Genomic DNA, 12920 nt, shown 5'->3' on the forward strand with positions numbered 1-12920 from the left:
ACTTTTATTGTAAGTACCTTTACTACCACCAATGATATAGCAATCAAAGAAAAGTAATGCGACAGCCTAGATTCTTAAAACACCACCGAACAAGAAATTGTAGACAAAAATATTATTCCTATCTTTTCCCAGTCAGTAGGCTGCCTTTTTGTCTTAGTGACAGTGTCCTTTGCTTTACAGAAGCTGCTCAGCTTTAGGAGGTCCCATTTATTCAATGTTGCCCTTAATGTCTGTGCTGCTGGGGCTATACGTAGGAAGCGGTCTCCTGTGCCCAAATGTTGTAGAGTACTTCCCACTTTCTCCTCTAACAGGTTCAGTGTGTTCAGATTGATATTGAGGTCTTTAATCCATTTGGACTTGAGTTTTGTGCATGGTGATAGACACAGATCTACTTTCATTCTTCTACAGGTTGGCATCCAGTTATGCCAGCACCATTTGTTGAAGATGCTTTCTTTCTTCCATTTTGTGCTTTTAGCTCCTTTATCAAAAATCAGGAACCCCGCAACAGACAAAGGTCTGATCTCCAAAATATATAAGGAACTCAAGAGACTAGACTTTAAAATGCTAATGAACCCAATTAAAAAATGGGGCACCGAACTGAAGAGAGAATTCTCAACAGAAGAAGTTCGAATGGCCAAAAGACACTTAAGGGCATGCTCAACCTCCTTAGCAATCAGGGAAATGCAAATCAAAACAACATTGAGATACCATCTTACACCTGTCAGAATGGCTAAAATCAAAAACACCAATGATAGCCTTTGCTGGAGAGGATGTGGAGTAAGGGGTACACTCATCCATTGCTGGTGGGAATGCAAACTTGTGCAACTGCTTTGGAAAGCAGTGTGGAGGTTTCTCAGAAAATTTGGGATCAACCTACCCCAGGACCCAGCAATCCCTCTCTTGGGAATTTACCCAAGAGATGCCCAATCATATTACAAAAGCATCTGTTCAACTATGTTTATAGCAGCATTATTTGTAATAGCCAGAACCTGGAAACAACCTAGATGCCCTTCAGTGGAAGAATGGATGAAGAAAGTGTGGAATATATACATATTAGAGTACTACTCGGCGGTAAAAAACAATGGCATCTTGAATTTTGCAGGCAAATGGAGGGAAATAGAAAACACCATCCTGAGTGAGGTAACCCAGGCCCAAAAAGATGAACATGGGATGTACTCACTCATAATTGGGTTCTAGCCATAAATAAAGGACATCGAGCCTATAATTCGAAAAAAAAAAAAAAAAAAAAAACCCTAGAGAAGCTATATAAGAAGGTGAACCCAAAGAAAAACATATAGTTATCCTCCTGGATACTGGAAGTAGACAAGATTGCAGGACAAAAAATGGGAACATAGGGGTGGGGTGGAATGGGGGGAGGGGGGGATGGGGAGAGAAAAGTGTTAAGTCGAGGATGGGAAGAGCTTGGGGGAATAGGATGGTTGGGATATAGGAAGGGCGGATATGGGAACAAGGAATTATATATCTTAGTTAAGGGAGCCATTCTAGGGTTGGCAGAGACTTGACTCTAGAGGGGTTCCCAGGTGTCCAGGAAGACGCCCCCAGCTAGGTCCTTGGGCAGCTGAGGAGAGGGTGCCAGAAATGTATAGATCCTATTGCCATACTCATGAATATCTTGCATATCACCATAGAACCTTCACCTGGCATTGGATGGAGAAAATGACAGAGCCCCACATAGGAGCACCGGACTGAGCTCCCAAGGTCCCGATGAGGAGCAAAAGGAGGGAGATCATGAACAAGGAAGTCAGGACCGTGAGGAGTGTGTTTACCCATTGAGACGGTGGGACAGATCTAACGGGAGACCACCAAGTCCAGTTGGAATGGGACTGATGGAACAGGGGACCAAACCGGACTCTCTGAATGTGGCTGATGGTGGAGGAGGACTGAGAAACCAAGGACAACGGCAATGAACATGAACTCTACAGCATGGATGGGCTCACTGTGAGCCTTGTCAGTTTGGTTGCTCACCTTCCTGGACATAGGGGGAGCTGGGAGGACCTTGGACTTAACATAGTGAAGGGAACCCTGATGGCTCTTTGTCTTGGAGAGGGGTGGAGAGGGGGTATGGGTGGAAGGGAGGGGAGGGAAGGGAGAGAAGGAGGGAAGGAGATGGAAATCTTTAATAAAAAAATGAGGAAAAAATATTGTTCCTAATTTTTAATAGAATTATTCTATTAAACCAAAATACAATGATTTAAGAAGAAAGGTATATGAGCCCATTATCATTCTAGGCAGCTTTCCTAAATTCATTTCAGTCCTTGTCACAGAGGGTCAGATGTGCACTGGAATATGTTTCAAAAACTGAGATAAGGTCTATTTATTGGAATCTGTTCTTTGACATGCATAGGAATTTATTGAAATTAAGTCTCCTAAGCTTATCTTGTCATTATTCTAGTATGAGACTTAACTCTTTCACTCTAGGCCTCTGTGGAAGAAAGATGATTCAAGGGTTATAAAAGATGCAATACAATTTAAGCTCCTTCAGTTTAAATACACTATTAGTATTCATAGTATAGCCAGATGAAGATTCAAAAGAGATTATATATAGAAGAAACAACCGAGTCACGTGCTTTTTGACATCTACAGGATGATTGGACAAATAAAGAGATCACAATTGTTACATGCTGGGGTGTGCAATAGGGCCTGAGGAAACAGTAACAAATGTCTACAAAAAACTGAGAATATAATACAAGTAGTTATACAAATTATATTACCATATGTATTATTTATTACCATATATTTTAATAACATATATATAATATAATCTCAAGCATGATAATACTGGATGTAGAAATAATCAGAGGGATGGAAGAATGATTATTTTCAACCCATGTACTCTGTTATCTCTTCTATATAATTAATCTGCCTTTTATCACAAGTGCTTATATAAAATAAGAATTCAATGTGCTTACTTGAATAACGTTTCCTTCAGCCTGGATTATTTTTATGATTGCCATAATTGGTATCCAAATAATGCAGAAAATAATCATACACCAGCCTAGGGCAACTCCCCAGTCAGGATACGGAATATCACCATAATCGGGTCTGTGAAATTTTACCAGTGACCAGACTAGAATGGCCTAAGAAAGTAAAGCATTAAAAAGACAAAGTTAAAGACTAGACTTGGTGCTATTAATGAGTCACAATTTGATGTTTATCAAACAATAAGATGAAGCTATAATTAAGGAACTAAGATAAATGGATAACAAATCAGAAGATAATAACATGAACCAAATTTTTAGTTTTACTTAGAGAAATTTTGAAAATTTAAAGCTACCACTTATCGACAGAAGATCTTTTTACTCAATATCAAGACCCTTAATCATACATAAAATAAATCTGAAATTTATTTTACTAAATAAAGCCTTTGATGCCTTTTCTTTTACATTATTTCTTGTGTGTGTGGATGTTTTGCCTGCATGTCTGTCTGTGGATCATGTGCCTGCCTGGTGCCAATGGATGCCAGAAGAAGACAACAGATGCCTTCAAGATTAAGTTATAGTTGTAAGGTGCTATGCAGACGCTAGGAATGAAACCTAGTTCATTTGGGAGAGCGACCAATTCTCTTACCCAGTGAGTCGTCTCTCTAGCCTATTTTTCCAGCCTACATATTCCTGGCTGGCCTGGGTGTAGAACAGGTTGGCCTTGAATTCAGAATCATATTCCTGCTTTCTGGCACTTGAGTGCTGGGATTAAACATGTCTATCACTGTGCCCAACCATTTCCTTTTTAAGAGGTAAACAAAAGTATAAAAATTGACATAAGTTGAGTGCCAAATTATGTTTTCATATATGAGTATACTGTGTAATGTCTATACCAGTCTAAATACTTACCGCCTAAAACATTTCCCTTTATGGCAATTGTTTACATAATTCTTTCTCTTATAATAAATTTTATAATTACATAGAATACTACTCTCCATTTTCTTCCTCCTATGCAATTTTATAGCAGAATTCCTTGCTCCAACTGAACTGCAACTTAGTGTCTACTCATCAGCCCCACCCTCTACTGTTCATGACCTCTGACTATTGCCATTTTAGTCTCACTTCAGCTATATATTTATTTAGGTTGCTCATCTGTGTAAGTTTCTGCTGCATTTCTTTTACTCTCCCTGGCTTATTCTACTTAACATTCTTCGTTTCCATTCATGTCAAAATTGTAAAGATTTGTTCATTATCTGGCTTAATAGAGTTCTCTACCCCCACTCCATAACTCAAATTTAAACACATGGTACTGGCACATGTTTAGAAAAGCATGATTCCCTCCTAGGCTCTGGAAAACAGAATTTTGATGTAAGTTCAAGTAATGTGGCAAAAAAAGTAAGACTCATCTGAAATCTCAGCATTCAAAGGATGTAAAAAGGAGGATTAGGAGTTCAAGGTAATGCTCAGCTACGTGCTGATTTCAAGGCCACCCTGAAATACAGAAGACCCTCCCTCACAAAAGGGGGATAAAATTCAATAATCACTTCTCTACCTGTGGGTCTCGACCCTTAGGAGTCCAAGAACCCTTTCACAGTGGTCACCTAAGACCATTGGAAAACACAATTATTTATATTACAGTTCTGAACAGTAGCAAAATTACAGTTATGAAGTAATAATGAAAATAATTTTATAGTTAGCTGGTTACCACAGCATGAGGAACAGTATTAAATAGTCAAAGCATTAGGAAAGTTGAAAACCACTTTTTAAAATGACTTTTAGATATTTTTCAAAATTAACTAGTAATAAATAAGACATTTTGGGAAAGTTCTGGAAGCTAATCTCTGACTTAAATTATTCTTTTGCAAAAATAAAGATATATTTTATTGTTTAACTGATACACATACACACACATGTGTAACACACACTTACGTATGTGAAAAGAAGAGAACCAGGTGGAGTCAGTGAGGGAATTATTGAGAACAAAGTAAAATCATACATCTATACCCACATATGAAGGTTCATGTATTTACTAACTTAAACTTAAATTTTCAAAAGCTACCAATCAGGCCTTACATGGGGAAAAGTCTTTAATCCCTGTCTTCAGGAGGCAATGGCAGGTAGATCCTTGGTAGTTCAAGGTCAGCCTGTCTACATAATGGATGACAGACTAGTTAGGGCTACATAGTAACACCCTGTCTCCAAAAAAAGAAGCCTGTTACCAACCAGCACTCAAGGGATACTAGGAATATATTTTCTTTCTTTGCTTTAATCTATTTCAAGTCTCATCCAAGGAGACACAGTCTGCCAAAAGTGCTCAATGCTGTAAAGACTCAGTTCTTGAACTTTCAGAGACACCTCCATTGTGAATACTCCCCAAGAGATTGAAGTCTAACTTTTATGAGTTTGAAGTATATGTGCAGCTTTTGGAGATCACTTGGGAAGCTGAGCGAAATCTCTATTGCAAGCCTTTTTAATATCCTATAAGGTGGTGGATTAGAATAGTAATTAAAGAGTAGATTATAAATGAGTGTACTCTGTTCCAAAGAGAGGGATATTGGAGTGTTATCAGAAAATTTAAAAAGAAAGAAATGACTCCAACCAAGGTGTCTTAGTGTGCAAACCAGACTGCCAACAAGATGGAGGACTGGAGTTCAATCCCTGGAAACTACATGGTGAAAAAAGAGACCTGACTCCCACAGGTTGTCCTCTGACAAAGAGCACTCCTTCCCTCCACCCTCTCTCTGTAGGTCAAAAAAGAAGTGATAGAACAGCTGACAATATATAAAGGCAGAGGACAACATGGTGAAATGGAATGGCCCATGCATAGCTACCCAGTGTGGGGAAGAGAAAGAGAAGCCCAATGTAGGTGACAAATCACAAACCCCTGATAAAAGAGCCTGACAGTCCTAATCATATCACAAGCCAAGAGTTCTCACAAATCTTGAATCAGTTTATAGCATTTGGTGAAACATAGACTCATCCTGTGTCATCATTGGAGAGGAAATCCATTTTGTTATTCCCCAAGTCTTATAGTGAGCATGACTGAGGCCCAACTAGATTCAATAGCCCCCTCCAGTGTCATGCAATAGACCCCATCCACTTAATAATTGCTGACACTTGCAGCCCCAAGCCAAGTTCAGTGGACAACCCAATGTCTGTAGGTCTCATGTGTCACTGCAGGCAAGGCTGAAAGCTTCCTGAGACTCTGCCCAAGCTGAATTTTCATCTTCTACCCCTTTCTGGTAATCCCATAAGGTGTTTGAAATCTAGCAGGATTTCAAAACACTGAGGTTAGTCTTCAGTACATTACTCAGTGACAAGCTTATGTTTTGAACATTAGCCACCTTGCATATAAAAACTAGAGATTTTGATCCATGGCTGAATCTGCCCATGGGTTTCAAAGCTAAGTGTAGCTAAAAGAGGTTCCTGGCATACACAAAAGGGAAACTCCTGAAAAGAAATAAGTACTACTGGATGTTTGATGCTGAAATGACTCAGGATAAGTCTACAAGGTAAGAAAGACAGGAGGCTCCATTGAATCCACACCTCTAGATAGCAGATTATAGATGAAAGAAAACTGGAAAGAAAGGGTGTTCTAATACATTGTAATCTTTTTTGGAAAATATAAACAATGGAAATTTATTAAATCATAACGAAGATTGAAAATACAATATTTGCAGAAAGTAAGTAGAATTGAAGATTATTATGCTAAGCAAAATAAGCTGGACTCAGGTAAAAATCATCATATATTTTCCATTATGCAGAGGGAATACCACTCAGTGGTAGACTGTTTCCTGAGATAACAAACAGTCTAGTTGCAATCACCAGTAGGACTAGAAAAGAAAGGGTTAAGAAGTCTAAGTTTACACGATTCTTATATTATTGAAAAGACTTTTCAAATAAGGACAATGATATTTAGCAACAGCTTTAAAGACATCTAGCAAGGCTAGATATATACAAATGTTTAGATTTTTCAAATACAGTCCTATTCACTATTTAAAAGTGATATCAAATATTAAAACACAAAATCTAATACATGTATCAACAATGAAATATTATGCCATGGAAGTGAATCAAATGTAACTATTCCACGATGTTCTCTAGGAAATTCTTTGAATGTTGTGAGAGCAACAATACATCATTAAAACCATGCTACTCTCCACTTGTGTGATTAACTCTGGGCAGCAAAAATTCTCCATCTTGAAAACTGTTCAATTTTAGCACTCAGGAACCTAATCTACTGGACCATTCTTTGATGATCTTGTATCTATATATCAAAGAAACCATCATTTACTTTTCCTCAGCTCCTAAGTATTGTCTATCATTAAATTTATCATATAAACCATTGCATATATTGACGCAAGTGAGTTTCTTTTAGCAATTTAAGATAATAAATACCTCATACATCAACTAAAAATGTATACTGAATGTTATTAATATCTTAATTTTATTTTTTAAAAAAATTATTTAAAGGCATCATCTAGCTGTACAGTGGTGGAGTATGCCTTTAATCTCAGCACTCAGGAGGCAGAGACAGGAAGATATGTATCAGTTTGAAGCCAACCTTTTCTACAGAATAAGTTTCAGGACAGTCAGGACAATACAGACATGTCTCAAAAACCCAAACCAATAAAAAAAATAAGAAAATGAAGATATCATCTATTTCTCATCAGGCTTTGTATTTTCTGGCATCTAAGTTAAGAAATGGCTTACCATATCTTTCAGAGAATGAGTAAATTTATGATTTGCTTTTTTATCCTACTGATGATTTCATCCTATTGGTCATTTTAAGTTGTTGATACCTTTAATTCTATAGAGAGTTATTTTTGTCTCAAACATGCAATGTTCAAACCCATGGCATCAAAAATAATATTGCAAAGAGCATTTTAATTCAGACAATGTGAAGGCACCGGTAGTAAAAACTACAAACTTGAAAACTATTCATCCCCCAAATTATTTACTTATTTTCCCTAATGGGAATTGTTCATCAAGTTCCTTACTAACATTCAAAGGTATGAGTCATTTTATTGACACCAAATTCATTGTATATTGTTACTTACAGACAACAGGATAGGTGTGATGACAAACCAGCAAGCTCTCCACCAGAGCCAAAATATCCATCTCTTTGCTCCAATCATCATTTCTATGTCTTCAATGAATCTATTCCCTCCTAGAGAAAACAATTCCACATGATGAGCCCTTTCTTACACGGTTCCTTGGAGATTGACATACATATTATCTTTATTCATTAAAGCATGTTCCTAAAATCATCAGTGAAACACACACCTGGAATCCCATCTTATTCATAATGTATTTTGCTCAACAGATAACATTTTACTATTATATGTGCTATTAAAATGGGATGATTATATATTCTTTTTTGTATTTTAATGTTTTGTTTTATTTTTATTTTATTGATTTTATTGAGCTCTACATTTTTCCTCTGGTCCCCTCCCTGCCCCTCCCCTTCCCTTCAACCCTCCCCCAATGTCCCTAATGAAAAGGAATCAAATGATACTGTATAAGACTTATAAGCAAATCCGTGATCACCATTTACCATAAATCCAGATGATTCCTAAAATTTCCAAGATAGCTGCAATCAAAATGCCCCATCCAGCACAGAAGTGATCAATCAAATGAACCCAGTAAATTCCAGCCTACAGAAAACAAAACAAAAACAGAAAAACAAACTCACACCAGTTATTTACAACTATATTTTCACTATTTTTGTAAAGTATTCAAATAGAATACATTTTAAAACAATATATTAAAGTATGTTTCGTGTATAACCTCAAATATGTGTTTAATTGCTTAAAATGCCAAACAGGTATTTTTTATAATATACTATGACACTGGTAAAATGCAAGCATTTAAAACACATGATTATATACATGGCATATAGTATCTATGGGCTCTGTAATAGCCAAGAAAAATACAATCTTGTTACATAGGAAATTGTCATTATTGGGCCTCCTCCTCTGAAAAATATGTACTAGCAAAGTTACAAAGAAGAAAATGGTCGAAATGCAGAAGGCATCATAAATAGAAATTGGACCTGGCATGAAACACCCACTTGAATCTTAGCATATTTGTTTAGATTTAAAAGTATAGTCCAACTAATACTTGTCTATAGAAGTTAAAAGCTAAACTGTACCTGAGTCACACAGACAAGACCAAGGAGAAACAGAACCAAGCAGCAACCCATCGTTATAGGAACTCTCATGCGTTTCATTGCTTTGGGAAACAAATCTTGAATTGTTGTTGTAATTGTCTCTAGAGGAAGGGAAAAATGAGTTATTACATTTCAACTGAGTAAGACTAATACAGAATTCAATATCTATTAATCAAATTCATACATATAAACTGGGAGTATTCTCTAGACACTGCTCTTTTCTAAGTCAAGAAGGTTCTCACATTGTTTTGTTGTTTGTTTTTCAAGACAGGGCTTCTCTGTGTATCTTTGGCTGTCCTGTAACTGACTCTGCAGACCAGGCTGACCTTGAACTCAGAGATTCACCTGCCTCTGCTTCCTGAGTGCTAGGTTTTAATAGCTCTGTGCCACCACTGCCAGGCAAGGTCTTTTCTCTTACTGCCTGGATTTAGTTCCCAGCAGACAGAAGGAAGGAAGGAAGAGAGAGAAGTGAGTGCAGCACATGGAAGAGGAGGAGGAGGCAGGGGAGAGAAGAGGAGGAAATGGACTATGGGAGTTAGGAAGGCAGGCCAGGGAGATAGAAGGGCAGAGATAGAGATAGGAAGAAAAATGTGTGGGAAAAGGAGGAAAGAAGGGAAGAATAATATCTTCTAAACAGGAACTTCTTTAAAAGTAGAAAAATATATAAGCCAAAAGATCACAAGAGATATATTTAACATTTTTGAAGGCTTTGGAAATCAACCAGACGAACCTTGAGTTTGTCCTATAATAAACTAAGAAAATGTGTTATGTAAGACAATGATATAAAAATTGTTTCAAAATTTTTAGTTGTATGCTTTAGAGAAATTTCGTCTGTGTATATAGAATCATATTGTGAAGTGTTATCCCATTAGTGTGTGCCTCAAATGGGACACACACACACACACACACACACACACACACACAGGCATGCACCAAGACCCCCAGGCTTAGGAAGCATCAAAGAAGAGAGGGCAAAAAGATTTGAAGAGTCAGAGGTCATAGAATAAGACTGATGCAAGTGTTTTCTTCGGGTCATGACAGAACCAATGCCCTCCTGAACTACAGCGGCTGTGGCTGTCTGCAAAACATCAAGTCAATCAATAACCCAGACTAGAGTGGGAGGGGTCATGTGTTCACACCCTTAACTGGAAAGTTAGTGACAGTTGAGAACTTTTAGTTGAGAATGAGAGTCAGTTTTCTGTAAAGGTGTGGCAGTTGGTAGATCACACAAGCTCTAGGAGATGGCCCCATACCCACTATGTATATGGGCAGGAAAACTGGACTCAGTGGCTTATTAAAGAAAAAAGAAGAAGACATGCAGTCTGGAAGGATATAGAGGTGAGGGTGGATCTGGAAAAAGTCAGGGTGAATTTGATCTAAATACATTGTATGAAATTCTCAGAGAACTAATAAAAATAAAGTAGTTTTCAAATTTATTTCAAATTTTCTAGTTGTATACCTTAAAGAAATTTCTTTTGTATATACAGAGCCATACATAAGAAGAGTGCCTTCACTGTGTGAAATCTGTGATATTTGTGTGTGTGAACATATGCAAGGGGTGCATGTGTGTAGGGGTGCATGTACAAACGTGTGTTCCATGTAAGTGAGCAGAGATCAATCTCGTTTATTGTTTCTCAAGTGCTTTCCATCATTTTTTTTGAGACAGAGTTTGTCACTGAACCCGTAGCTCACAAATGGACTCTACTGACTATCCCATGACTCACCCCATCCTTCCAGTATTAGGATTATAGGAATATAGGCAACCACATTGCCCATATTTTATAAGGATACAGGAGCTCACACTAAGGTCATGATAACTGAATAGCAATTGCTTTTCCAACTAGGACAACTCCCTAGCTGCAGTGTGCAGAGTTTTTAAAAGAGGAATCAAGCCAGGTGGTGGCACACTCCTTTAATCACAAATAAAATTTGGGAGGCAGAGGCAGGCAGATGTCTGTGAGTTCCAGGACCTCCTGGTCTACAAGAGCGAGTTTCAAGACAGCTAGGGATGTTACACAGAGAAACTCTGTCTCGAAAAAAGCAAAAACGAAAAACAACAAAAAAGAGGAATCAAAATATCCATCAATAGGGTATGTTATCAATTAAATAGATCCATATGTCTTCTTAAAGTAGTATATATACCATAAAATGCCATACTCAAATGAAATGCTTAAATAATTTATGTCACTTATGAGCATATTATATATATGTGTGTGTGTATATATATATATATATGGAGAGAGAGGCATTCATGTATATGTGTATACACATGTGCATGCAGACACAAATGAACCAATTTATTGCCTATCCAAAAGGGAGAAATTGTTAATGAGAGTTTTGTTAAAACTCTTCCAAGCAAGAACCCAGTTTTCAGGGAGAAATAAAGTTGTCAAGGGAACTGTCCCCAGGTACAGAGGGCAGGAACGAGAAAATGGTAGCCATTTTTTCATTGTTTTGTAAAGTATACATTGAATTAAGAAACAAATACAAAATTCTGTCTAAAGGGATCAAAAATTGACTCCCTCTAAAATATTTATCTAGAGAAAATATAATAAAGCATTAATATTTGAGGTTTTTAATGTCAAGTATGTAAATATACTATGTTTTGTGCATTTAATTTTTAAATTGAAATAACTCATAAACATTCTTATCTTTTTACGTCACTATGAATTTATTTTAAATTAAAATAATTCAGCATCCTGCTTAGCCACTAAGCAAAATCGAGTTAAAATATGGCTTTAGACCCTTTGGGGGAGGTGGCACTCTGAAAATGCATTACTGAACCTCGCTTGTGCCTTGATGATCTTAATAGCACTGAAAGAGATACTAGAATTAAAAAAAAAAACAGGATGTTTTCAAATAAAGGAATCAGGAATAAAATATCAGAGTTATTTAACACAAAAATATTACTTACCAATAGAAGCAAATTGAGAATCCAGACCCAGTGTTAAAAGCATGAAAAAAAATAATATGGACCAAAATGGACCAGCTGGGAGTTGGGCTAGAGCTTCTGGATAGGCAATGAATGCCAAATCAAAACCTAAGAAAAATGTGAAATATTTTAAATTAATTGCCAAGTAAATTTACACATTTGAACATTTTCAAAGTAATATACTTTTAAAATCCCATCATAATTTGGCAATACAATTTATAAACGTATGCTCTTTACCAAATTAAATTCTTAAAATGTTTTATTTGGATGAGATGGCTTATTGAGTAAAAACACTTGTCATTAAAACTTGACCTGAGATCGATCTCTAAAATACACAGTAGAAAAAGAAAGCAAATTTCTGAAACTTGTCCTCTTTTGTCCACACAATCACTGTGACCTGCCCATACCCTTACTCCCTTCCTTTCTCTCCCCCCTCACTATCCCTCCCTTCACCCATCCCTCCCTTTCTCTAATGCACAGTAATAATAAATATACAAAATGTTTGAATTGTTAAGCTAATGTGAATGTGTGACATGAATTAAGCTAATACAATTTTGTTCATGAAAGTTGTTTTAGAATATTATCACATGTATTCACTCATAAGTGGCTTTTAAACATAAAGCAAAGAAAACCAGCCCACAAATCACAATCCCAGAGAACCTAGGCCACAATGAGGACCCTAAGAGAGGCAGACATAGATCTAATCTACATGGGATGTAGAAAAAGACAAGATCTCCTGAATAAATTGGGAGCATGGGGATTATGGGAGAGGGTTGAAGGGAAGGGGAGAGGCAGGGAGGGGAGCAAACAAAAATGTAGAGATCAATAAAAATCATTTAAAAATTTTAAATCTTTTAATATTTCAATGTTTTAA

General features: G+C 36.8%; 1 protein-coding gene across 1 annotated transcript in view; it reads right to left on the reverse strand.

The window, feature by feature from the left end:
• Slc6a14 (solute carrier family 6 member 14) overlaps nucleotides 1–12920 on the reverse strand; it is a 29857-nt gene that overhangs the window by 217 nt on the left and 16720 nt on the right. Inside the window, exons 9-13 of the mRNA XM_038317026.1 lie at nucleotides 12029–12154; nucleotides 9097–9215; nucleotides 8500–8599; nucleotides 8003–8112; nucleotides 2931–3098 (exon numbers count right to left, since the gene is read on the reverse strand). Of these exons, the coding sequence (XP_038172954.1) occupies nucleotides 2931–3098; nucleotides 8003–8112; nucleotides 8500–8599; nucleotides 9097–9215; nucleotides 12029–12154 (623 nt within the window). The remainder of the gene's footprint in view (nucleotides 1–2930; nucleotides 3099–8002; nucleotides 8113–8499; nucleotides 8600–9096; nucleotides 9216–12028; nucleotides 12155–12920) is intronic.

This window comes from Arvicola amphibius, chromosome X (genome assembly GCF_903992535.2).
Source record: "Arvicola amphibius chromosome X, mArvAmp1.2, whole genome shotgun sequence".
Taxonomy (NCBI): Eukaryota; Metazoa; Chordata; class Mammalia; order Rodentia; family Cricetidae; genus Arvicola; species Arvicola amphibius.